General features: G+C 48.0%; 1 protein-coding gene across 1 annotated transcript in view; it reads right to left on the bottom strand.

The window, feature by feature from the left end:
• Window positions 1–598: 598 nt before the first annotated feature.
• ATG4B (autophagy related 4B cysteine peptidase) overlaps window positions 599–27,896 on the bottom strand; it is a 57,653-nt gene continuing 30,355 nt past the window's right edge. Inside the window, exons 7-13 of the mRNA XM_069727711.1 lie at window positions 27,782–27,861; window positions 26,131–26,288; window positions 25,962–26,040; window positions 23,767–23,912; window positions 18,879–18,935; window positions 4,538–4,631; window positions 599–2,359 (exon numbers count right to left, since the gene is read on the bottom strand). Of these exons, the coding sequence (XP_069583812.1) occupies window positions 2,286–2,359; window positions 4,538–4,631; window positions 18,879–18,935; window positions 23,767–23,912; window positions 25,962–26,040; window positions 26,131–26,288; window positions 27,782–27,861 (688 nt within the window). The 3' untranslated portion in view covers window positions 599–2,285. The remainder of the gene's footprint in view (window positions 2,360–4,537; window positions 4,632–18,878; window positions 18,936–23,766; window positions 23,913–25,961; window positions 26,041–26,130; window positions 26,289–27,781; window positions 27,862–27,896) is intronic.

The raw sequence follows: 27,896 nt of genomic DNA on the forward strand, positions 1-27,896 counted from the left end.
TCGGGAGTCTCACAGGAGACCCACTTTTCTTCATCTGTAATCCGTCGGAAAAAAAACGGAGTAAAAAATCTTAGGTGTGCCTCCTATGCGACACTAAGCAAAAACTGGAGAAGGCTGACACCGTCCAGGGGTGTATACTGAGAAGCCACCGTTAATCTTTTTCAGATTATGCATAGTATCGCCTCCTAGTGGACAGCAGCATAACACCCATGGTCCCTTGTCCCCCAATGAGGCGACAGAGTAATTGAAATTTAGTAGAATGAAATATGTATGGATAGGAGTATGACTGCAAAATCAGACTGCACAGTGTTGATCTGGAGTTTTGCCAGACACGCAGGTCTATTTTTATTAGCCACTGGGGCATATAAAAGTAGTAAAAGATTGTATTCTTTGTTATATGTTTTGCCGACTAACCTCCAGTGTTATTTACGCTGCATGAAAGCATTGATAATCGTGTAATTTGTGTGAGGCAGTGTGATACAACGTACTCTCCAGGATCATATGAATGAAAAGAATAGTGAAGTTGACAAGTTTAACTCCGATTTTATAACAGGGTCCCTGTACTCCTAAATATTAAAAAAAGAGAATTGGATTACTCTAGCTTTAACTTATTTATGGTAGCCTCCACATGACAAATATAACATGTACACATCTCTCACAGCTGTAAATGACAAATGTAACATACTGTTCACCCAGCTTTTATACAGTGCATTCTTACAATTTTATACCGGTCCCATATAGAAAATATGGTTAATTTCCCCTTGAAGCATAGTAAGAATTTGGACAGTGTACACAGCATTAGATAGAGGGTTTCAGCATGTAATGTATTAATCAGTATGTAAGCTAGGATATGGTGGGAATAAAAGAGGTAATTTAAAGAAATGAACTCATTGATTCATATGGCCCTGGTCCAGAGCCTCATCGGGGGTCCGTGGTCACCAGACAATAGCCTTGCGATCCTCCTACCTGCCTACATCCTCCGCGCCCCTTCTGAATTGTAGGCTTGACATGATCGTTGTGGCGTGATGCACATGTGACTGTATACAGAGTTTACTAATCAGAAGCTGGGAATAACGCAAGGCTGGAGGACTCCAGTCCTACAGCATGGACTACGGATGTGGCCGTTGGACCATCGATTTGGTCATCTCCATTTATTTTTTTCTTATCGGTTTACCTTAGCAGATAGAGCCAAGTATGTTGACAATATGTTCCAGCCTTTTTTGTCTCAACGAGGTTTGAGCTTTTGCTGAAAATTTGGGTAATCTTTACATTACACCCAACGATGACACTGAAGAAATTCTAATAAGGAAATATTGCCGAATAGGATATGTTATAAAATCTTCTATTCCCTGATCTCTGCATGTGTAGCTGAGGACTTGATGAGGTGGTTGGCCTCATGTTACCTGATGTCCATTGCAGACAGTATAAAGGACACCAGCCAGAGCACCTACATTATCCCAAACTACCTGTTACATCTGCACCAGAATGGGATATAGCTGGCGGTCTACTGGGAAACATAGAATACTTCCCTTCCTAACTTTTGACTAGTATAAGACAAAACAAGATTGCGGAGGATGACATTTTTGCTTTTTAAAATGTTACTATCCCGTTAATAGGATCTTTTTAAAAATAGAGTCAGCTGGAGAAACTTTTAATAACATTGAAATAAATATTGAAGTCACAGGATGGCTACATCCATTATCTAGGCGACTGCTATACTGAAAGTTAGTAACAAGCGCTGTCCTCATGATGGTCTATATCCGAATCATTGAGTACTTTCAGCATATTGTGATCTGGTCAGAAGACCGAACAAGGCGTATGCTGAAGACAATGGAGAAATTTCAAACAATCACAAAGATAAAAAAAAAAAAAAAACATTTGTCACTGAAGGCAATTAAAGGCATTTTATGGAATTTTTCATCCCAGTAAACTTAGAAGATGTATATTCTCTCTGATGGTACCAAATGAGAAATGTCTGCCCAGCCAAGAATCCTGATCTTCGTGATAGAGTATTCCACATCTTCACAGATGGCCGGACTTCCTTCTCTTATCTTTGCACGTGGAATGTAACAAAACTGACTCCAAACAATGCACTTGATCCTGGACGCGTCTGGGCATCCTAGCGTTAGGCACCGTCTTACGATACAGGGCTTTGTATATAGGACAGTTCTTATATCCAGCAATGTTTGTAGTTTCTTATGAAGAAGAAAGAAGCAGCAGTCTCATCACTGTGGAATATTACCCTTTCCCCCTTTTTATAAAGTCATGTTAGTCTTTTATTTTCTTCAAAAAGATAAAATTTCAAATTCTTCATCTTCTGAGTCAAAGAATCTGTCAAGGCGGTCGGCATCTGAGGAATCTAACACAAGCATAAGTTGTTTTTTTTTAAGTCTAAAAGTTTTATTATATTTTTATACAGTGGATATAAATAGTTCACAAACCCCTGTTAAAATGCTATGTTTTTGTTATGTAAAGAAAAAAAACAACATACCAATAAAATAATTTCAGAACTTATTCCACCTTTAATGTCACCCATAATTTGTATAAATCTATTGGGAAACAAACTAAAATCACTTTAGGAGTGGGTGGAAATAAAAATAACAAAACTAATTAGCCAATCACAATTTAATATTACCGTAATTAGTGGTCAGTACACAGCTATCACCATTTACAATGATTATGATTAACCTCATATAAAGACCTCATATAAAGGTTAGATATTCTAGTAGGATTTTCTTGACTGTCTCTTAGTTGCGTCTTACAGCAAAATCCATGGTCCATAAACAGTTTACAACACTGCAAAGGGATCTTACTGTTAAAAGTTATCAATCAGAAGGGTATAAAATTTTCCATGGAATTAGATACATCACGGAACACTGAAGTTGTCTTAAATTTAGCACTAGAAGGGCATTATCTAGAAGTGGATGTCCCTCAAAAATTCATGGAGAGACAAGAAAATTGGTCTAGCAGAGTGCCAAGAGGCCTACAACAACATTTTAAAGGAGCTGCAGAAATTTCTGTCAAGTACTGGTTGTGTGCTGCATGTGACAATCTCCAGTATTCTTTGTATGACTTCCCTTTGAGGAAGGGAAGATGAAAGCCTTTTTTATTGAAAAATTCGATCTCAGCTATGTTTTGCCAAAACCTACTGCATGTATGCCAAAAGCACGTGGAGAAATAGCCTATGACATGGTCTGATGAAACCAATGTGGAATTTTTTGGACATACTTCCAAAATGTATGTTTGGGGCAAAGCCACAATTGCACATCACTTGGAAGAACACTATACACAATGAAGCATAGTGGAGGCAACACAATGCTTTAGGGCTGTCTTTTGGTACATGGAACTGGGGCTTCAAGGTTTAGGGAAATCTGAACAGGTCCAAATATCAGTCATCTTTGCAATAGAACCTTCAGGTCTCTGCTAAAAGCTAAAGATGAATTTCACCTTTCAGCATGACAATGAAGAATACCTTTAGAAGCATACCTCTAGATCAACAAAAGCATAGCTTTGGTCAGAAGATCTAAGTTCTGGAATGGCTCAACCAGAGCCCAGACCTGAATTCAAGATAAAATATGGGTGACTTGAAGAGGCCACTGTACACAGGAGATGCCCTCACAGTCTGATAGCTTTGGAGCGCTACTACAAGTAAGAGTGGGCAAAGATTGTAAGTTCTAGATGTGCCATGTTGATAGACACCTACTTAAAAAAAAAAATTTCAAATTCAGAGGGTCCATAAAAAAAGTATCAGTTTAAGGATTTGCAAATTTATCTAACAACATCATTTTATTTCTTTATTTTTCAATTTATTTGAACACCTTATAAGTGACATTAAACATATGGTAAGTTCTGAAATGATTGGTTTCAGCATGCTTTTTTTTTACATGACAAAAACTGCCATTTTAACAAGGTTGTGTATACTTTTGATATACAGTGAAAGTGGTGCAATTTATCAGAGTTGAAAGTATTACCAAAAAGGTTTTTATTATTAGTAATTACAAAGTAAGAAACCCCTCCACCATTCCCTCTGCCAAAACTGAAATACAAGTGTCCACAATATGAACGTAAATTACTATATAGCCAGGTTCTAAGGCACGATTATGTATTTTTTCCCCGCAACTTTTCTGCAGGTGTATACTGGCTAGTCTGCTTTGACTATTGTGTTTTTTATACACTTTTTTTCCCTTTTTGATGCATTATTGCAGATTTGATGCAGGGTGTTTTTTGTGTTTTTTTAATGCAGAAATGCTGGGAGTCTGCAGTAAACAAAAATACAATTGAGCTTTTTACATGCATTTTTTCAGGTTTCCCATAAAAGCTTAGTGGGGGAGAGGTGGGATTGAGCACCAAAAACATACACTTCAATAAAATTTATAAATATGTGTTTTCTTGAAGTCACGCCTACTTTGCTTGAACTTGTAAATGCAGATTTTCTGCACAAAACAAATGCAGTGGAAAAAAAGCAGTGTTTACATGGGAACATGGCCTAAGGCTGAAATAGTTTTACCCCTAATACAAGCAATGTGGCTGCACTTACCTGGAGTGAGGTTGAGCACATCAGGGTTTGATAGATGGAGCGGCAGCTGGTCAACCACTTCAAACATAGGCAGAGATCCCCCAGTAAGTGATATCTGCAAAGAAACCCAATATATCATTGCATTCATGTGATCAGCCCAGATCCCTACACTTTTCATAGGAAGCCTCCAGATCAGCTCCTATTCTATTATTTTCAATAGCAGTATGTCTGCACTATCCGGCAGCAGCCCCCAAACAGTGACCGGGAGCTGCGGAGTTCTGCTCAGTGCACAGTTTACATCCAGACTTTGCTGGGACTGAAAACAGTAGATTGTGGGGGTTGGGTGTTGGACCCCCGAACCCCATTGATCAAATAATGATGACCTATTATCATAATAGGTCATCAATATAGAAGTACTGGAAAAGAAGATTTCGGTGTACTCACCGTAAAATCTCTTTCTCTTAGCCTCTAATTGGGGGACACAGGACCATGGGTGTTATGCTGCTGTCCACTAGGAGGCGACACTATGCTTAATCTGAAAAAGATTAACCGTGGCTCCTCCTCTGCAGTATACACCCCTGGACGGCGTCAGCCTTCTCCAGTTTTGTGCAAAAGCAGTAGGAGGAACGTAACATGAATAACATAACCATGCCTATAAGAAGGCCACTATATACGAGCTCAAAGAACAATATGAGAACTCAACAGTAACAACAGCCCGTAAAGGGCAACAGGGTGGGAGCGGTGTCCCCCAATTAGAGGCTAAGAGAAAGAGATTTTACGGTGAGTACACAAAAATCTCCTTTACTCTGTCGCCTCATTGGGGGACACAGGACCATGGGACGTCCCAAAGCAGTCCCTGGGTGGGAAGCAATGGACGAATATTGTGCAGACAGGCCCCTAAACTTGGGGCACCGCCGCCTGCAGAACCAGTCTACCCAGGCTCGCGTCCGCTGAGGACTGGGTATGAACTCTGTAGTGTTTAGTAAACGTGTGTAGGTTAGTCCAAGTAGCTGCCTTACACACTTGTTGTGCCGAAGCCTGGTGCCGAATGGCCCAGGAGGCCCCAACCGCCCGTGTAGAGTGTGACGTAATACCGGCTGGAAGAGGAGAATTCTTAAGGCGGTAGGCATCTTGTATGGTGGATTTGATCCACCTGGCAAGGGTAGCTTTGGAAGCTGGCCAACCCTTGCGGCCGCCTTCCGGAAGAAGGAAAAGAGAATCAGACCTCCGGAAGGACGCAGTCCTAGACACATATATACGCAATGCCCTGACAAGGTCATGCGTATGCAGAGCCTTCTCCACTCTATGAACCGGTACCGGACCAAGGGATGGCAGTGAAATTTCCTCATTGAGGTGGAAGTTGGACACAACCTTCGGAAGGAAGGATGGGACTGTACAGAGAACTACCTTGTCCTGGTGAAAGGCCAGGAAGGGCCGTCTACAGGAGAGTGCTGTCAGTTCAGACACCCTGCGTAGCAAGGTGATCGTCACCAGGAAAACCACCTTCTGGGATAGAAGGCGGAGCGGGACCTCCTTAAGTTCAAAGGGTGGTTCCTGCAATGCTGTCAGGACCAGGTTGAGGTCCCACGTTTCTAGTGCTCGTCTGTAGGGGGGAACCAGTTGGGAAACCCCCTGAAGAAATGTCTTTATTTGCGGCTTGGTAGCAATGCACCTTTGAAAAAGCACTGAGAGGGCTGACACCTGGCTCTTAAGCGAGCCCAGGGACAGCCTGGCCTCCAGACCCGATTGGAGAAAACCAAGTAGTTTGGGGAGGGAATAAGGGAATGGGGTCTGGCCATGAGATTCACACCAGGTAAAGAAAGCTTTCCAGGTACGGTAATTAATCTTGGCAGAGGTTTACTTCCGTGCCCTGATCATGGTACTAATGACGTCCGGAGAGAGCCCTGCCTAGATTAGAACCCAGGTTTCAAGGGCCACGCCGTCAAATTGAAGGCCCCCGAGTTCTGGTGGTAGAACACGCCTTGTGATAAAAGGTCCGGGCGGCCGGGGAGGGACCACGGGGCGTCTGCTGTAAGTTGTATGATGTCGGCATACCATATACGTCTGGGCCAGTCCGGTGCGATTAGGATGGTTGTAACTCCCTCTTGCTTGATCTTCCTCACCACTCTAGATATCAGGGTGGTGGAAAACGTACAGAAGCTGGAACTGGGTCCAGTCCTGAACCAGAGCATCTGCTCCGAGCGACCGCGGATCGTGTGTTCTGGCCATGAAGTTGGAGACCTTGGCATTGAAGTGGGATGCCATTAGGTCCACATCCGGGGTCCCCCAGCGATGGCAGATCTGGCGAAAAATTTTGGGATGGAGAGACCACTCCTGAGTCTATTCCTTGTCGGCTGAGGAAGTCTGCTTCCCAGTTGTCCACACCCGGAATGTTGACCGCTGAGAGAACCAACCCTGTGTCCTCCGCCCTGTGGAGGATGTGTAACACTTCTCGCATCGCCTGGGTACTGCGGGTTCCCCCTTGGTGATTCAGATATAGGGATTTTTGGTTACTCACCGTAAAATCCTTTTCTCCAAGACGCTCATTGGGGGACACAGGACTGTGGACTGTGGGTGTATGCTTCTGCCGCCAGGAGGCTGACACTAAGTAAACTTAAAAAAAAAAAGTTAGCTCCTCCTCCATCGTATACACCCTGACACTGGCTACCAGAGACTCCAGTTTGGTGCAAAAAGCAGTAGGAGAACAAAACACAATAAACAATATAACAGCATAAATACAGAAACTTATGTCTAGAAAAGATCCTACTGACTAATAAAATCAGATATAACAAAAGCAGCCATAAGGCTACCAGGGAGGGAGCTGTGTCCCCCAATGAGCGTCTTGGAGAAAAGGATTTTACGGTGAGTAACCAAAAATCCCTATTTCTCCTTCGCCTCATTGGGGGACACAGGACTGTGGGATGTCCTAAAGCAGTCCCTGGGTGGGAAAAATAACTCACCAGTAAAAGACATCCAGATAATGTTTGTCTATAAATGCGCCACTGCCGCTTGAAGAATTCTTCTACCCAGACTTGCATCTGCAGAGGTCTGGGAGTGGACATTATAATGTTTGACAAATGTATGCAGACTAGACCAGGTCGCAGCCTTGCAAACCTGCTCTGCTGAGGCCTGGTGCCGAACGGCCCAGGAAGCCCCCACTGCTCTAGTCGAATGAGCCTTGATTCCGGCATGCCCATGGAGCGATAAGCCTCCTGAATGGTCGCCCTTATCCATCTGGCCAGGGTAGATTTTGAAGCCGCGCATCCCTTCCTGCGACCCTGCGGAAGGACAAACAGGGCATCTGTCTGGCGAAAGGGGGCCGTACGGGAAACGTACCTCCTCAGAGCCCTCACCAGATCCAACATATGGAGAGCTTTTTCTACACGGTGCGTAGGTGCCGGACAAAAAGAGGGCAGAACAATATCTTCATTGATGTGAAATGATGAAACAACCTTCGGCAAAAAGGACGGTGCTGGTCTGAGCACCACCTTGTCCTGATGAAAACGCAAAAAAGGAGGACGACAAGAAAGAGCTGCCAGCTCCGATACCCGTCTTATGGACGTTATGGCCACTAAAAATACGACTTTCCAAGAGAGGAACATCAAAGAAACCTCTTGAAGAGGCTCAAAAGGAGCGTCCTGTAAAGCCCTTAAGACCAGATTAAGGTCCCAAGCTTCCAAAGGAGTCTTATAAGGAGTGACCTTATGAGCGACTCCCTGGAAAAAAGTCCTGACTTGATGATTAGGAGCAATCCTGCGCTGAAAAAGTACTGATAAAGCCGAAACCTGCCTTTTAAGGGTACTAGGAGCAAGCCCAGAAACCAGGCCTGCTTGAAGGAAGGCTAGAATGGTTGGAACGGAGAAACGCAGAGGCAGCCCACGTTCTCTACACCAGGAAAGAAACACCTTCCAAGTGTGATAATAAATCCTGGCCGAAACGGACTTACGTGCACTGATCATGGTATCAGCCACTTCTTGAGAAAAACCAGCCTGAGTTAAAACCCAAGATTCAACGGCCAGGCCGTCAAACGTAGGACCTCTGAGTTCTGGTGGTAGATCGGCCCTTGAGATAGAAGATCCGGCCGATCGGGGAGCCGCCAAGGAACCCCGACGAGAAGTTGTACCAGGTCTGCATACCAGGTCCGTCGTGGCCAATCCGGAGCGATCAGGATGGCCGGCACTCTCTCTGATTTGATCTTCTTGATTACTCTTGGGAGCAGTGCCAGAGGAGGGAACAGATAAGAGAGATGAAATTGGTTCCAAGACAGTACCAGCGCATCCACGGCGATAGCCTGGGGATCTCGGTACCGAGAGACAAAACTGGGCACCTTGGCATTCACCTTGGACGCCATTAGATCCACGTCTGGAGTTCCCCAAAGATGGCATATCTGCAAAAAAACCTCGGGATGGAGAGACCATTCCCCGGAGGCTAGACCCTGACGGCTTAGGAAATCTGCCGCCCAGTTTTCTTCGCCCGGAATGTGGACCGCTGAGATCAGAGTGATTTCTCTCCGCCCAGAGTAGAATCAGTTTTACCTCCTGCATGGCTACCTTGCTGCGGGTGCCCCCCTGGTGATTTATGTAAGCTACCGCTGTGGCGTTGTCCGATTGAATCCGAACAGGGCGACCCGCCAGAAGATGGTGAAAACGTAACAAGGCTAGCCGGACTGCTCGAATCTCTAAGATATTGATGGGGAGGTCTGATTCCCGAGGAGACCAACGTCCCTGAGCTGTGTGATGGAAGAACACTGCTCCCCAACCCAGGAGACTGGCATCTGTTGTGACCACTAGCCAATTGGTTGGGGGAAAGGGCTTCCCCCTGAGTAGAGATGAGCTGTTTAGCCACCAAGCGAGAGCCTGTTTGGTCTGGAAAGACAACCGAAATTTGCGGTTGAGAGAGAGAGGATTTCTGTTCCATGCTGATAGGATTGCACGTTGGAGGGGTCGAAGATAAAACTGTGCAAACGGAACCACCTCTATGGTTGCAACCATCTTTCCTAACACCCTCATCCCGGACCGAATCGTATGAGGGTAAGGTTGTAGAAGATTCCTCACTTCCCGCCGAAGGGCTAGGACCTTGTCCTGGGGAAGGATAGTTAGGGCTTGAGAGGTGTCGAAGATCATGCCTAAAAAAGAGATTTTTCGAGACGGCTGTAGGGATGACTTCCTTAAATTTACCAACCAACCTAGACGGGAAGGGGTGTCCAGAGTGATGCCGACATTTTCCCTGCAAGACTGAAATGTCGGTCCCTTGATCAGCAGATCGTCTAGGTATGGCAAGACGACAATACCTCGGGAGTGCAGAATGGACACCACAGTCGACATGACTTTTCCGCTCCCAGGGTGTTCACAAGCCAGTCCGAAAGGTAATGCCGTGAACTGGAAGTGTAGATTGTTTACGGCAAACCGGAGAAATCTTTGATGGAGCGGAAAGATGGGAATATGAAGATAAGCATCCTGAATGTCTACTGAGGCCAAAAATTCTCCCTTTTCCAGAGAGGCGATGACCGACCGCAGAGACTCCATCCGAAAGTGTCGAACGCGGACAAACTTGTTTAAGAGTTTGAGATCTAGGATAGGCCTCACTGCTCCATCCTTTTTGGGCACTACAAAAAGATTGGAATAAAAGCCGTGAAATCTTTCTTCCTTTGGAACAGGAGAAATGACACCGCTGATACGGAGAGACTCTATGGAATTGAACAAGCTTTGACGAAGAGATTTGCACTTGGGAAGACGGGTTGGGAAGAACCGGGGAGGAGGGAGACAGACCAGCTCTATCTTGTAACCTGAAGATACGAGCTCTGCCACCCACTGGTCGTGGATTACCTGAAGCCAGACCTGGCGAAATAAAAGTAGACGTCCGCCTACCTTTTTGGAGACGCCCGGAAGAGGCCTCCAGTCACTTGGCCGAAAATCTTTGCGTCCTAGATCCTCTAGATCTAGAAGACTGGGGACGCATTCTTCCCCCCTGGCTGGCCGTATAAGGGGTCAGACCGTCTCGGTCCTGATTGGGCCGACCCTGCGCAGGAGAACCTGATGCTGGGGCCCATCTGACATAGCGAAAGGTTCTAAAACGAGCCTGAAATTGGCGCCGAAAAGGCTGTCTAGCCCTCTGCTGAGGAAGAAACTTACTTTTCCCTCCTGTGGAGTCAGAAATGAGCTGATCCAGCTTTTCTCCGAACAAACGACCACCCTGATACGGCAGGGATGTAAGAGATTTCTTAGAGGTAGAATCAGCCCGCCAGGACCTTAACCAAAGGGCCCTTCTGATGGCAATAGCATTAGATGCAGCCGAGGAAGCACAATCTGCCGCATCCAGAGATGCGTTAATCAGATAGCTACCGGCCATAGCTACCTGAGATGACATTTCAGCCAATTCTGCTGACACATTACCTTCCTGGAGAGCCTTAGATAACGAGTCAGACCAAGATATCATAGCCCTGGCAACCCAAGTTGCCGCAAAGGAAGGAAAAAGTGCTGAGCTTGAGGCCTCAAAGACGGAACGAGCCAAGCTCTCTATAAGACGATCCGTAGGATCCTTAATCGATGAGCCATTAGGGAGAGATAGCAACGTGTTAGAGGCTAAACGGGACACTGGAGGATCTACAGAAGGATTTTCTGCCCAATCACTACAAAGTTCCGAAGCAAAGGGATACCTAGCCTTCAGAGCTCTTTGCCCTGAAAAGCGTTTGTCCGGGTGCTCCCTATTGCGTCGAATCAGGTCCTCGAACTCAGGATGAGAGGAAAAAACCCTATGGGCCCGTTTAGACCGCTTAAATGAGACCTTATGATCAGAGGAAGAGACGAGCTCGTCTTCTATCCCCAAAGACTGATTGACAGCTTCAATTAGGCTGTCTACTGACTCCTGAAACCCGGGTTATCAAAATTAAGAGACCCTTCCGACTCGTAGTCAGTCTCAACTTCACCGCTTTCTGCAGGGGAAGGAGAGCGAGATACGGAACTCCAGGATGCGGAAGCACCTGAGTGCCTGGGAGACGCTTTGCGAACCCGCTTTCCATGCGTCTGACGAGTGAGAGCGCGGCCCCTGCAGGCCGAAGACTCCTGAGACCCCGAGGCCCTCTCTGAGACAGGTGGATTACCGGTCCCGACCGCCGGGGTCTGCAGCGATTTGATCGCTTCAGTAAGGGACGCCATGGATTGTGACAAGGACGTGACCCATTCCGGTGGAGCTACCACAGCGTCTGGCTGAGGGACTGGAGCCGGAGAGACTACTGGAGGACTGGCAGGGGGGGGCTCCTGGACACGTTCAGAGTCACAGGCCTCACAGAGGCGATTACTTTGGGCGTGCGGAAAAAGGGCATTACAAGATACACAACTGGAAGAAAGAACCGTGTGAGTCTTAACCTTTCTAGACATAATGATCCGTAATGCTATACCCAGGGCCAGAGACTGGGAAAAAAGGAATGCTTCAGTCCAGCTGGAGAGAGAAGCACTTACCCCAGTCCTGTGTCCCCACGAATACAGAGATGGATCCTGACAGCACGATACGGAGCCCAAATGTGCTGCCTTATATGTCCAGCAGGCTATAGGGGGGAGGGACCGCCAAACTAAGCCGCAGCCTAGAGCAGGCCCGAAGCCGCGGCCTCAATTTTCCCCCTCAGTGACCGGAGAAACCGGAACCGGACGTGACACGCCGGAAGGGGCGGAGCCCCGCAGCGCGGCCTGCCGCCCGGAAGTCCCGGGCTCCAGGAAACAGCCCCACGCCTGCAGGGAGCCAGGCAGGGCCGAAGCCTCCGGAGGAACAGCGGCGCCGATCTCTCTCCAACACCGTGGCGCCGCTCCAGATAACGCCGCAGCTCTGCTAACGCCGCACCAAAACGTAGCGCCAGCACAAAAAAGGACGCCTGCCTCACCCGGAGACCACCGCAACAGGTACTCAGGAGCCCCCCCTTTGACACACCACACTCAGCGAGATGTGGAAATGAATAACGGTGCAGGAACCCAAACTCCATTATCCCAGGATAAGGAGAGGGACCGTCCTCCACCCCAGCTAACACCCCACGCAGGGGTGTAGAAATCAGGGGGGAACACACGGACGTCTAGGTGCACCTGTACAGCCTGGGGTCTAGATACCTCAGGGTGGTCAGGGCCAGGTCCAGTGAAAAATCCCACGTAGCGGGGAAGGATACGTGGAGTAGTATCACACGTGCTTGCCCGTTGAAGGTTTGGGGAGATCGGACCCTCAAAAAGGTCCGTCGCCCCCTCAATCCAAAAGTTGAAAGTCGGGTCCAAAAATCCAGGACCCAGAGATGTGCCTCCTTGAGACACTAAGCATAAACTGGAGTCTCTGGTAGCCAGTGTCAGGGTGTATACGATGGAGGAGGAGCTAACTTTTTTTTTTAAGTTTACTTAGTGTCAGCCTCCTGGCGGCAGAAGCATACACCCACAGTCCACAGTCCTGTGTCCCCCAATGAGGCGAAGGAGAAATGCCACAGCCGTGGCATTGTCCAACTGTATTCTGATGTGAGAGGCTGCCAATAAGTGATGGAAGGCCCTCAATGCCAGGAGGATGGCACGAATTTCCAGGATGTTAATGGGCATGGTCGCTTCCAGTGGGGACCACTTTCCCTGTGCCCTGTGGTGTAGGTGCACCACACCCCAACCCGTCAGGCTCGCATCGGTGGTCAGAACCTTCTATTGACCTGTGAGAAAGGATTTCCCCTTTGCTAGCGAGGTTGGCTTGAGCCACCAGTGCAGGGACCTCCTAGTTGACGACGTTAGCCGGAACTCCCTGTCGAGAGAGAAAGGGTTCTTGTCCCAGGACTTGAGGATGGCTAGTTGGAGAGGCCTGAGGTGAAACTGGGCAAATGGGACTGCTTCTATTGCTGCCCCCATCCTGCCAAGGACTCACATGGCAAACTGGAGAGATCGATGGGGTTTGCGGAGGAGGGTGCGAACTCCTAGGCGGAGAGCCAGTGCCTTCTCTTTGGGAAGCAGCACTAGACCCCTGGAAGTGTTGAATAGCATTCCCAGGAAGGTCAGAGACTGACTCGGGGTTGGAGATGACTTTGTAGGTTGACTAACCAGCCCATGTCACTCAGAGTGTCGATTGTGATTGAGATGCTGAGCTCGCAGTCCTTGAAGGTGGGAGCCTTGAGGAGTAGATCGTCCAGATATGGAACGACTACTATGCCTCTGGAGTGCAGGACATCCATGGTGGCTGCCATGACTTTGGTGAACACTCTGGGAGCATTGGCGAGTCCGAACGGGAGAGCCACGAACTGGTAGTAGTCCTGGTCGATTGCAAACCTGAGAAATCTCTGATGGGCGGGTGCAATCGGTGTATGCAGGTATGCATCTTGTATGTCTATGGAGGCGAGATATTCTCCCTTCTCCAAGGACGCAATGATGGACCGAAGGGATTTCATGCGGAAGTGACGGACCCGTACCTATTTGTTGAGCTGTTTTAGGTCCAGAATGGGCCATACGCTGCCTCCTTTCTTGAGAACTACGAATAGATCGGAGTAGAACCCTCAGAAGCACTCGGCCGTGTGGACCGGTACTATTACTCCTGCTTGAAAAAGCGAGGAGACCGCTTGGTGGAAGGCACGAGCCTTGGCTGGTGGTTTTGGGGGGACAGAGAGGAAGAATCGGTCCGGTGGGTTGGAGGTGAACTCTATCTTGTATCCGGAAGACACTAGTTCCCTGACCCACCTGTCTTCTGTAATAGGCAGCCAGACTTGATGAAAGAGCAAAAGTCATCCGCCTACGGGTGTGGTGTCTTCCGGAGTCCGTGAGTCATGATGAGGAGAAAGTCTGAGATTTTCCTCCTCTGGGCTTAGACTGGCCTTCTTTTGACTGCCAGGTCTTGTCCGACCTTTGCGTTGAACGTGAGTTGTCCCTGCGTGAGGAACGGTTACGATTTTGTGCTGGACACGAGACGGACCAGCCTGAGGAGTTCCGAAAGGATCGGAATCGAGTTTGGTTACGCTTCTTGTAAGTGCGTTTAGGTTTCAGTTGGGGAAGAGAGGTACTCTTACCCCCAGTGGCGTTGGATATCATCGTGTCCAACTGTTCACCGAAAAGTCGCCCACTGAGGTAGGGGAGGTGCGTGAGGGACTTCGTTGAGGCTGCGTCCGCTTTTCATTCCCGCAGCCAGAGGATACGCCGAATTGTGAAGGCGTTTGATGCTATCCCCGCTACACCCCTTGCTGAATCAAGAGCTGCATGAAGCATGTAATCTGCTACAACTGCTATTTGAACCGCTTGGTCCGACAGCTCAGGAGCAGATGCTTGGAGGCCAGCATGTAAATTTTGGGCCCAAGCCAGGATGGCCTTGGCAGCCCAAACTGAAGCGAATGCGGGAACCAGGGAGGCCCCTGCGGCCTCAAAAATTGAACGAGCCATGCGTTCTACCTGCCGGTCTGCTGCGTCCCTGAGGGTTGAGCTATCTGGCAGTGAAAGTAGGGTCTGTGCTGCTAGTCTGGAGACTTGGGGGTCCACTTCGGGTGGATCTGTCCATTCCTTGGTGTCCTTCTTTGGGAAGGGGTACCTTGCCTCCAGATATTTGCGATTCGCGAATTTTTTCTCAGGCTGCGAGAGCTGCTTTTTAAGGATCGCCTTAAACTCTGGGTGGTTAGAGAAAACCTTAGGCGGTTTCAGAGCTCCTTCAAAAGAAATCTTGTATTTTTGGGCCTCTGGTGGCAGATCAGAAATGTCCAGCACCCGATGGATGGAAGAGATTATGTCTTCAACTAGCGCTGTATTGCTAGGGGGGATTGGGATCAGGGACACCTCTGTTTCCTTGTCTGAGTTGGAGTCACAGATGCCTTCTGAATCCTGTGTATCACTGAGGTGTCCCCTGCTAGGTGAGCTGGGGCGGAGGCCTTCTCTGGTCGGGGATTGCGGAGATCTGCATTGTCTGGAAGGGGATGGTCTGGATGACCTGGAACTACGGTGTCTCTCCCTAGAAGGGGATGACCGTGTGCTATGGGATGACGCAGATGGACTTGACCTATGGGTCCGCTTGCGTCCTGACCTAGACGTGGATGTGCCAGGGTCGTCCTGTCCCTGAGTCAAGATCTCCCTTTGCTGGGTAGCGGTAATAGCCGAAGCATGACTCTGCAGAGCCTGAAGCAATGTGGAGGCTAGGTTATCTATAGACTGCGTCATAGATTGTGACATCTGAGTGACCCATTCCGGCGTGGCATTAGGCACCGAAGCATTGGCAGGGGCTTCTTGGGGCTGTGACACAGTAGTCTGGATGCAGTCCTGGCAGTGCGGGTACGTGCTGCCACTGGGGAGAGCGGTCCTGCAGGCTGTGCAGAATGCATAATAGCAGTCTTGCCTGGTACTCTTGGACCTTGAGCCCGGCAAAGTGCACAGAGTGCAGAAGGGCTGGCTATGCAGAGGACCCTACAGGGGTGGCTATGCAGAGGAACCTATAGGGGGTGATATAGGAATATGGATTCACAGCCGAGTAAAAAACCCAGCTGTGATCTTACCCCACCAGTTTGCCCCTAGGTCCAGCGCCGAAGATCCACAGTCCTGTGCCCCCCGGAGACTGGCTGGCCTGGTCCGGCTGACGGGAAGATGCAGGGTTAATCCTTGTCCTGCAGCAGAAATGGCCGCCGAGAAGAAGAGGAAGGGGGAGAAGGGGGCGGAGAGCTGAAAAAGGGCGGCAAAGTTCTGAAAAAAACGCGCCCTGTCTGTCTCGATCCACCCCCTCTATGACACTGTAGAGTGTCATATTTGTAATCCGGGGGACGGGCTGGGGGGCGGAGAGGAGGCGGCGGCTTCAGCTAGGCCAAAGCCGCGGCCTAAATTAGATGCCTGATGCCCAGAAAGGCTCCAGGCCGGCGCGGAAGTCTGGGAGTGGGTCGTATCTGAACCGGACCCCCCCCGGATTTAAAGGTAGGATAGCGGTGGGGCTATAAGCGGAAGGGGGGCCCTGTGAGGGGTCCCCGTGAGGCACTATAGAGCTGGTGCTGCCGTAGAGACAGGGCGCAGGGAGCCCTGTGTCTCTATTGTGCCATGCCTGCCTGCACTCACCCCGGCCCCGACAGGAACCCGCAGCTGGGCTGGGGTCCCTGGATGCAGCCGCAGTGTGCTGGCCCATTGCTGGGAGCTGCTGAGTGCTGCCTGTACAGGCCCTACCTGAGGCGTCTCAACCTAATGGCCCCAGAGGGGGATTAGGGAGGGTGCTACTGTCACCATCAGGGGGCTTCATCCTCGCCTCGACCTCAACCCAGAAACCAAAAGGAATTGGGGAAGGAGGGGGGTCTTGACTTCGAACCAGCACCCGAGGGACTGGGGAAGGAGCGACATGGGGAATAGCACCGGGCACCCCGTAATAGGAAGCCGAGGAAGGAGCCATGCCGGGAGTCTCGCACAAGACCCACTTTTCTTCATCTGTAATCCCGCCGGAAAAAAACGGAGTAAAAAATTTTTTTTAGGTGTGCCTCCTATGCGAAACTAAGCAAAAACTGGAGAAGGCTGACGCTGTCCAGGGGTGTATACTGCAGAGGAGGAGCCACGGTTAATCTTTTTCAGATTATGCATAGTGTCGCCTCCTAGTGGACAGCAGCATAACACCCATGGTCCTGTGTCCCCCAATCTTTTAACAACCTATAATGCACATTTTCATCATAGGTAGCTAAGGAAAGTACGAGGCCAGCTCAGGAGCTGATCTTGCTTCGTATCAGGCTGATGACGGCTCTCTTACAATGGCAAACATCTGCCTATAATAGATCTTGCTCCGATTGCTGAAATTTAACCATTTAAATGCCGATGTCAATCTATGACAGGGGCATTTAAGTTAGGTCATTGTACACTCACGTGCACCGTCTCTGGATTAGTCTCAGTGTTGCGATCAGTGTTTCGATGGGTTACCATGCCAACAAGGGCCTGCAAAAGACCCCTGTATAACGGCTATAATAGTCCTTGTGTGAAGTTCACCCACAGGCTGAGCTTCAGAAGAGAATCATGATTATCTATATACTGCAATACTGTTGTATTGCAGCACATAAAGAAAGCAGATTCAAGTCCCTTTAGAGTTTAAAAAATCAAGTTTAAAAACAAAGAAACAAAAAACTAAAATAAACCACTTTCTTCTTTAAAGGGAACCTGTCACCCCGTTTTTTGAGATTGAGCTATAAATACTGTTAAATAGGGCCTGCGCTGTGTGTTCCTATAGTGTATGTAGTGTACCCCGATTCCCCATGTATGCTGAGAAATAACTTACCAAAGTCGCCGTTTTCGCCTGTCAATCAGGCTGGTCAGGTCGGGAGGGCGTGGTGACATCGGTGGTTCTTCCTCAGCTTTACGTTGGTGGCGTAGTGGCGTAGTGGTGAAGACACAGCGCGCGATCTGCGCTGTAATCCCTTGCATCGGTGGGGGCGGCCATCTTCCTGGGGCCGCGCGTGCGCAGATCGAGTGCTCTGCTGCACGGGGCTTCAGGAAAATGGCCGCGGGATGCCGCGCGTGCGCATTAGAGATCGCGGCGGCCATTTTCCCAAAGCCGAGATGCAAACTCGGCTTTGGGAAAATGGCCGCCGCGATCTCTAATGCGCACGCGCGGCATCCCGCGGCCATTTTCCTGAAGCCCCGTGCAGCAGAGCACTCGATCTGCGCACGCGCGGCCCCAGGAAGATGGCCGCCCCCACCGATGCAAGGGATTACAGCGCAGATCGCGCGCTGTGTCTTCACCACTACGCCACTACGCCACCAACGTAAAGCTGAGGAAGAACCACCGATGTCACCACGCCCTCCCGACCTGACCAGCCTGATTGACAGGCGAAAACGGCGACTTTGGTAAGTTATTTCTCAGCATACATGGGGAATCGGGGTACACTACATACACTATAGGAACACACAGCGCAGGCCCTATTTAACAGTATTTATAGCTCAATCTCAAAAAACGGGGTGACAGGTTCCCTTTAAAAATAAAGAGAAAAAAAAACATTTGGCATCGTCATGTACATAAAGGTCCGATCTATCAAAATATAAAATGAATCAGCCCAATAAAGTAAATGTCGTAATAGTCACTATTCCTCCCTAAAAGAATGCAATAAAATTGTATCGACCCATAGCTGTAATCAATAAAACCATCCCACTGGTCACACAACGAGCTTGCGTACAGATCTCAAAAAAAGGCGACAATTCATTAAAAAATTATATATATATTTTTTTTAACTTCTGAATTTTTATTTCTTAAGTTTGGTATCTTCATAATCGTACTGACCTGGAGAAAATATCAAAACTTCAGAAATGCCATATTCTAGTCACTGCACTTTCCAAAATGTACCCTAAAGTGGCATATACAAGCATCGTCTGAGGGTGCAAAAAAAAACAAAAAAAAAAGAAGCCCTCAGCTAATTCCGTGAATTTAGAAATTCCCTGACCTTTCTAATGCGCTGGCACCAGTCATCAAAATCTTCTTCAGAACTGCAAAAGAATCCCTATTATAAAGAGAAGAAAGATAATATTTTCAGGATATTACCAACACTATTGGCAATGAAACACAATAACCACCCATAGTGGACAATGTGGATTTTTTTTCTTCCTACTTTAATTCAGAATGCATGTCCAGAAGTTGGCGACATCCACCCTGGTCTTGACACTACTTTTGGGCAGCTCACTTTCTAACTACAAAATACCAAAATAAGGCTCCATTCACACTAGTCTTTGTTTATACAGAAAAATGCCCACAATTTATTAAGTGTTTTTTCATCAGTAAAAAAGTAAAAATCGATCAGTCTGGAATGACAGAGCCAATGACTGATTCATTGCTGCCCATAGCTTGGGCAGTATGCATCAGCTGTTCCCTTTATGGAATAATCTATGCTTTTCTTTATTAGCATTTTAGGTTTTCTGTACTCTATATAACAATGCATATACCTATATACCTTTTTTAGAATATGAGTATACATTATTATTATAGCGCCATTTATTCCATGGCACTTTACATGTGAAAAGGGGTATACACAATAAAAAAACAAGTGGAGTAATCTTAAAACAAGTCACGACTGGTACAGGAGGATAAAGGACCCTGCCCGCGAGGGCTCAATCTGCAAGAGATGGGTGAGGATACAGTAGGTGAGGGTAGAGCTGGTCGTGCAGCAGTTTGGTGGAATGAGGGTTACTGCAGGTTGTAGGCTTGTTGGAAGAGGTAGGTCTTCAGGCTCCTTTTGAGGGTATCCACGGTAGGTGAGAGTCTGATATGTTGGGATATAGAGTTCCAGAATATGGGAGATGCGCAGGAGAAATCTTGTATGCGTTTGGGGGAAAAGGAGATAAGAGGGGAGTAAAGAAGGCGATTTTGTGAGGATCGGAGGTTGCGTTTAGGTAAGTACCTGGAGATGAAGTCACAGATGTATGGAGGAGACAGGTTATGGATAGCTTTGTCAAGGTTAGGATTTTGAACAGGAGTTTCTGGTAATGGGGAGCCAGTGAAGAGATTGACAGAGAGGAGAGGCTGGGGAAGGGGGGGGGGGTTGGGAGAGAAATATAGGGGGATCAGTCAGACAGCGGAGTTTAGGTTAGAAGGGTGCGAGAGTGTTAGAGGTGAGCCCCAAAGCAGGAGGTTGCAGTAGTGGTTGCGGGAGATGAGGAGGACACGCACTAGTGTTTTAACAGATTCTTGGTAGAGGAATGTGCAGATCCGGGAGATATTTTTGAGTTGGAGTTGGCAGGAAGTGGTAAGAGCTTGGACGTGTGGTTTGAAGGAAAGATCAGAGTCCAGCGTTACCCCAAGGCAAGGAGCTTGTGTGACTGGGGAGAGTGGCCAGCCATTTACTTTGATACATAGCACTGTTGGGGGGGAAGCAGTGGCGTAGGAAGGGGGGTGTGGGGGGGGGGGGGGGGGCAATACAGGAGACCATGTGGCAGAATGCTGGACACACTGGGGCAATACAGGAGACCATGGGGCAGATTGCTGGACACACTGGGGCAATACAGGAGACCATGTGGCAGAATGCTGGACACACTGGGGCAATACAGGAGACCATGGGGCAGATTGCTGGACACACTGGGGCAATACAGGAGACCATGGGGCAGATTGCTGGACACACTGGGGCAATACTGGAGACCATGGGGCAGAATGCTGGACACACTGGGGCAATACAGGAGACCATGTGGCAGAATGCTGGACACACTGGGGCAATACAGGAGACCATGGGGCAGATTGCTGGACACACTGGGGCAATACTGGAGACCATGGGGCAGAATGCTGGACACACTGGGGAAATACTGGAGACCATGGGGCAGAATGCTGGACACACTGGGGCAATACAGGAGACTATGGGGCAGATTGCTGGACACACTGAATACTGGAGACCATGGGGCAGATTTCAGGACACATTGAGGCAATGCTGGAGACCCTGGGCAGACTTCTGGACATACTGGGGCAATACTGGAGACCATGGGGCAGATTGCTGGACACACCGGGGCAATACTGGAGACCATGGGGCAGAATGCTGGACACACTGGGGCAATACAGGAGACCATGGGGCAGATTGCTGGATACACCGGGGCAATACTGGAGACCATGGGGCAGAATGCTGGACACACTGGGGCAATACAGGAGACCATGGGGCAGATTGCTGGACACACTGGGGCAATACTGGAGACCCTGGGGCAGATTTCTGGACACATTGAGGCAATGCTGGAGACCCTGGGGCAGACTTCTGGACACACTGGGGCAATGCTGGACACTCTGGGGGTAATATGCTGGACACACTGGGGCAATGCTGGACACTGGGGGTAATATGCTGGACACACTGGGGCAGACTGCTGGACACACTGGGGAAAGGCTGGACACTGGGGCAGATTGCTGGACACACTGGGGGCAGTGCTGGACATACTGGGGCAGATTGCTGGACACACTGGGGGTAATATGCTGGACACACTGGGGCAGATTGCTGGACAACATGGGGGTAATATGCTGGACACACTGGGGGCAGGACTTGAGGCATGGGCAGAATGTAGATACGGGGCATGATTGGAGACACGGGGCAGGATTGGATCATGGGGCAGGACGGATACGATGGAGGCTGGTGGGGCAGGATGTGGAGATCATATGGGGTAGAATGGATACTCATGAGGGCAGGATGCGAGAACATATGGCTGGAGCCAGGAATGAGAAACGGGGCCAGGGTGGGGAATATTATTACCATAGGGGCTAATTAAGGGATATTATTACTGCAGTGATGTATTTATTTTATTTTTTGAGTATACTGTTTTAAATGGGGGGGCGGTCCTGTTACTGTGCAGAGTGACACTATATCACCTTTTTTTCTTCATGTGATGTAATGTAGAAGTTGTGAAAAATTAAGTAATGTGTTCTGCAAGCGGAGCTCGAGATAACTGTGTTATTTCCTGCAAAAACGAGTCCTGGCTGGAAGGAATGATGGCGGTCTGTGCTGGATGAAAGATGAAGGACTTCACCTAGAGACGTCACTGGTGAGTCAGTGTTACCTATACACTGACACTATACACTGTATACTATATAGAGGTCCTGTGTATAATGTCACCAGTGATCTCTGTATTACCTCTACACAGACACTGCATACTAAGTACAGATCTCCTGTGAATACTGGCACTTATGGTGATAGTATTGTGGTTTTTTTTTTATTACTGATCAGTATTGTAGTATTCAGTCACTATGTGGTGGTAATATGTGGTCTGGAAATGGTGTTGTGGTATTTGTCCCTTGTATGTAGTATTATTCGGTCACTATGTGGCCTGGTCATGGTGTGGTGGTATTAAGTCACAGGTGTGGCATGTGGGGGTGACACCATTAGGCCCAGTTTAAGTTCTACGAAACAGGAAAACCGTTTTTGGTAACCTTTGTGTGTATTGAGCCGGGGGGGGGGGGGGGGGGGAACGCCAAACTCGGGAACAGCCCCGGGCGGCAAAAGCTCTAGCTACGCCTCTGTGGGGAAGGGGGGGGGGTGGAATGTGTAAGATCGTGTAAAAATAAATTCTGTTGTATCCATGTTAAGTTTTAGAAATCTAGTAGAGAAGAAAGATGAAATAGCGGACAGACATTGTGGGATTCTGGTTAGTAGGGTGGTGATATCTGGTCCAGAGATGTAGATCTGTGTGTCATCAGCATAGAGGTGATAATGAAAGCCGTGGGACTCTATGAGCTGTCCCAGGCTGAAGGTGTAAATGGAGAAGAGCAGAGGCCCTAGGACTGAATCTTGCGGGACACTGACATGGGGCGAGATGATGAGGTGGTGTGTGAGTGGGAGACGCTGAATATCCAGTCTAGCAGATATGAGCAGATCCAAGATAGGGACAACTAATTCTGTGCTACCAAGAGATGAGAGAATCTGTAAGAAGAGGCAATGGTTCACTGTGATGAAGGCAGATAGGTCCAGGAGGAGGAGAGTAGCGTCACTGGGATTTGGCAGTTAGTAGATCATTGGTGACTTTAGTCAGGCCAGTTTCAGTTTAATGGTGTGGTCGGAAGCCAGATTGTAAGCAGGAGGAGAGTTGGGAGGACAGTTCAAAATGGTCATGCTGTGCCAGTAGTTTTGATGTATAGGGGAGAAGTGATGTGGGGCGATAGCTAGCCAAAGAGGATGGGTCAATGGAGGGCTTTTTGAGGATGGGTGTGATTGAGGCATGTTTGAAACATGAAGGGAAGACACTAGTTGTTAGTTACCGGTTGAAGAGATGGGGTAGGGTTGGGATGAATACTGTGGTGAGGTTTGGCATGAGGTGGGACTGTAATACTGTAATGGTGGAGAAGGTGGTTGTGGAGGAGGGGGCTAAGTAGTTAGGAGTAGGGGCAGTAGGCCAAAGCTTTTTCTGATGTTATCGATCTTCTGCACGAAGAATGAAGCAAAGTCTGCAGCTGAGATGAAAGGAGAGGGTGGAGGCGCTGAGGGATGGAGGAGAGAATTGCAAGTGTTGAATAGCTGTTTAGGGTTTTGACACAGGGAGGATAGGAGAGATGACAAGTATGTTTGTTTTGCTACAGTGAATGTGGACTTGAAAGTAGTGAGGGACTGTTTGAAAGTGATGAAGTACTCACTAGAATGGGACCTTTTCCACCTCCGCTCAGCAACCCTGGAAGCCAGCTTCAGTTCTTTAGTCAGGCTGGTGTGCCAGGGTTGCCTGTTGATTGTGTGAGCTTTGGCATGTGGGAGGGGGGAGACATTGTACTTTTTTGTATTATGACTCTAGTGTGCATCTTCTTTGTTAGATTTTTAAGCGTGAACTGGCTGCTATGAGTAAGCGCATTAAATGTTTGCATTTACAATTCTCCTAAATCACACATACCACAGCAATTGAAGGGTCAATCTCTGATACATGCATCCGGCATGGAGGATGCTGGCAGTGGAAGCTGTCATCTGCTATATAAATACCATCAGTGGGCTCCACAGCTAGTTGCGTGGTGTGAGGATCTAGATAAATGAGTTCATCTCCTGTTGGATACATTACAATGTAATAATGAATTATGACAGGAACACAATGCCGAGCAAAATTACCTAAGCTCCTAACAAATAAAAATAATATCCAAAACAATCCACATAAACAAACATAGCTGTGTTAACAATTAAAGGGTCGCCAACTATTCAAAGAACCCCTTCCTAAATACTAGCGTATATACTCGAGTATAAGCCGACCAAAGTATAAGCCGAGGCACATACTTTTGCCACGGAAAACTGGGTAAGCTTATTGACTCGAGCATAAGCCAGGCATGCATTGTCCCCTCATCCCTGTCCTGCTATGCATGGCTCCCCCTTCCCTCTCCTGGTATGAATGCGTCCCCATCCCTGTCTGCATGCCTCCCCTGTCCCAGTCATTGTATGCATGCCTCCCTCCTCCCTGTCCTGGTATGCATACATCCCCCATTCAGTCCCTGTATGCATGCCTCCCCAGTTCAGTCCCTGTATGCATGGCTCCCCCATTCAGCCCCTCTATGCATGCCTCCCAATTCCGCCCCTGTATGCATATTTCCTATTGAGAAAAAAACAAAACATTATACTCACCTACCTGCACGCCCTGGGTGCTGGCACTGCATCTCGTTCCGGCCGCGGGCGCCTGCCTGCAGCTCTTCTTCTGCTCAGCGGTCACGTGGTCCCAGTGATGTCAGCATGGGGTCTCCCAATATCATGTTATAACACATGAGCCCTACTGAAATCAACAGTCACTATTGGGCCTCTTCACTCTCACTTTGTTTGGAAGTCTGAGGTTCGTCTGAAGGATGTGACAGCAAAGCATCTCAATAACGACTGCTGATTGGCTCATGAGGCATAACAAAATTACACCAGTCTTGAGAGACCAAGCGCTGACATCACTGGAACAGTGCCAGTGCGGGAGGAAAGTATGTGGTGTTTTTATTGTATATTGTGGAATATAGTATTTATGTAAGGGTTGTTCTACTTGTGGATAATCCCTTTAAATATGCAAGAAGCCACTTCAGAAGGGAAGAAGGCAGGAACTCTAGTGCCACTTATTGTGCTTTCTATACACCGAGCAGTGATTGAAGCCGTACCAGCGCCACCGCTATGACTGAACGCTGCCAAAGGGAATAAAATTAATTTCCTCCTGGTAGAAGCACAGTGTCAGAACTAGTGCGGAGCACAACTGCTCATTACTTTAGGTTGCTCGGTATGCAAAGTAGCGCGGGTGCTCCAGTAAGATGTTCACATCCCCAAGGCTGCATGTTTCGTGGCTGTTAGCTAGCCACAAAAAATGCGGTGATTTCCTGTATTTTTCAGGCAATTCCTGCATGTTTTATCTAATAGCTGCGGGGACACGAACATGTCACTCGGGCACCCACAACACTCGGTGCATTAATAACCTGCAGATTAACAGCATTATTTTACATGACAGGTTCCCTTTATAGTCTGTCACCCCCAAAATACTTATAGTCCTGTGCGGGACTTAGCCTTGTCTGGGGCGAGCACTGCCTGAACTGAATCCCTGGCTGTGCATGTCGGCACATACACAGTGTCAGTGTGCATGTGCTCTCATCCCTCTCTGCAGCGCACGCTTGCTACACAGACACAGAATCCCACAGTGGTGCTCTATGATCTTGTGTGCAGCGTGTAAGCACTACTTGTAAAACAAAAGAGGAACGGCTACTGAATTCTGGGTAAGGATTTCCACATTTTGACTTTTACCGCACAGCACTGTATCGCCCCTGCTTAGTTTAAGCTCTAATACACAGATCAATTTTTTGCAGCTTTTAAGGAAGAGTTGGATAGGATATGCTACATAGTTTTTTTTTTTCTTGCGATGCACAACACATGGATCATTCTAGCTTTGTGCTACCCATGGCCACACTGAAGTGGGTGTGGAATCCATATAATATGGTTCCCAAATACGCTCCCGTGCATGATTCCTAAAGTCACTTTCACAACTGGACCCACTCCTGGAGAGCCACATATTTCATATTAAGTACATAAAGGAAATAATTCAAGTATAGCACTGTTCTGTATATTGGGGTCATGTACAGGTATACATACCAACATATCCTATGAAGTAATGGGCACTATTTGGCCGACCACCAATAACGCCTAATGACTGTGGCAGCATAAAGCAGTGCTGAAAAAGACAATGACATACCACAGCTAATAATATAGTACTAATGATGTACAAAGTCAGAAATATAACTAAAAATATGTATAAAAAGACCTTCAGGGTTTCGATGTACGCTCCGTTGATTTCGCTTAGTCCTAGTCGCAGAGGTATGAGTAATACTAGAGGTCTCCACATCCTGTGTGAATTAGAAGCTCCATCGTGACCATTGCACAGCGGCCCAGAGTCACCGCTTCCCAGTCGACACAATCGCCCTGCACAAAAGAAATGGCTGTCTTATCGGGAGTTTCACTATGCTCCAATCACTTCATACTTTTTTAGGTGCACTTAAAAAAAAACTTCTCCAAAATGAATTATTGCTTAATTTGTCATTGAAATGTATGTGATGTAGTTGGCACTTGGTCAAATTGCGATCACCACCTTTTCTGATTCCCAGTGACATTCCAATCCTCTTCTGAAACACGTGAACCGCCATTCAGACTACCGGCTAGCAGAGCGTCTTCTGTACGAGCTGGAAAGTGGTTCACATTGCGTCAAGGCAGTCCGTTTACAGACTACGTTACACCGCGGCATAAACGTGGTGTAACGTAGTCCGTTACGGCCGCCATTGACTGCAATGTCAGATGCATCGCTAGCGCACGTGCGCTAGGGATGTGCCGTGATTGAGTGACGGACCCTGAGACGCGGGCTGCAGCATTTCTGGGTCCGTCACTGCTAGCGCAGATAGAACTAGCAGCTGCTCTATCTGCACTAGCGCCATTGAACGCCGGCACTCGCGCTAGCAGCAGCCCATTAGCGTATGTGCTGAAAGGGCTGCTGCTAACGCAGTGTGAACTTAAGACCTCATTAAGGTATCAGCGATCTTTCTTGTATGCAAAAAACGGTCCGAGCGTCAGGACAGAAGGAGATGGTGATCGGTAAGTATTTGAGCACATGCACGTTCCGCTGCATACATATCGATTAAACAGAAAACATTTTTCCTGGAAGTTCTTCTTTAAATGAAAATGAATCCTATAGAACACCTATGCTGATAATGAAGAGCTTCTATAGCAATTTCTGTTGCTTCATGTTGTGGATGACGTACAGTAGAGCAGAGGTCCCCAACTCCAGTCCTCAAGGCCCACCAACAGGTCATGTTTTCAGGATTTCCTTAGTCTTGCCCAGGTAATAATTGCATCACCTGTGCAATGCAAAGGAAATCCTGAAAACATGACCTGTTGGTGGGCCTTGAGGACTGGAGTTGGGGACCTCTGCAGTAGAGGGTACACAGCTGCTGTGTCATCACTTTTGGAAGACCACAACGTCTCCACAACTGAGTGAACCTCTCCCTTCTCTGTGTATAAATGCAGGTGCATATTATGAGACTTTTCTGCAGATCAGACACCATACTCCTCTATAGTAGCACTTCAACACTGGAGGACATTGCAAATATAAGGATGCTCAGTTTCATACTAAATTTGACCCATCAGACAATTGCATTGACGAGAATACGTGACCCAATGAAAACTGAAGCAGACCCCATCAATCTATTAGCGAGGGTTCCCACAGGAAAAACTGTTGTAGATTTTTACTGCAAAGTGACGAAAACACAACAGCCCCTATTTTAAGCAATTGGGGTCTGTTGGGGGCCAATAGTGTCCGTGATCGATCCAGGACTATGTCAATTTCCCTGTCCTGTTCCTATGACAGAGAAAGGAAACTAAATCGCACAGATGTGTACCAGTCTTACATGGATGTTCTTACTCACTTATCTCATCTGTCACAACAGTATTATCCATAGCTATGTGAACAGCCATCGAACTCCACTGATCAAAAGCGGCTAGCTTCCTGCAATGAGAGACATGAGAAAACTGCAAGTATGA

Source organism: Ranitomeya imitator, chromosome 5 (assembly GCF_032444005.1).
Source record: "Ranitomeya imitator isolate aRanImi1 chromosome 5, aRanImi1.pri, whole genome shotgun sequence".
Classification (NCBI taxonomy): Eukaryota; Metazoa; Chordata; class Amphibia; order Anura; family Dendrobatidae; genus Ranitomeya; species Ranitomeya imitator.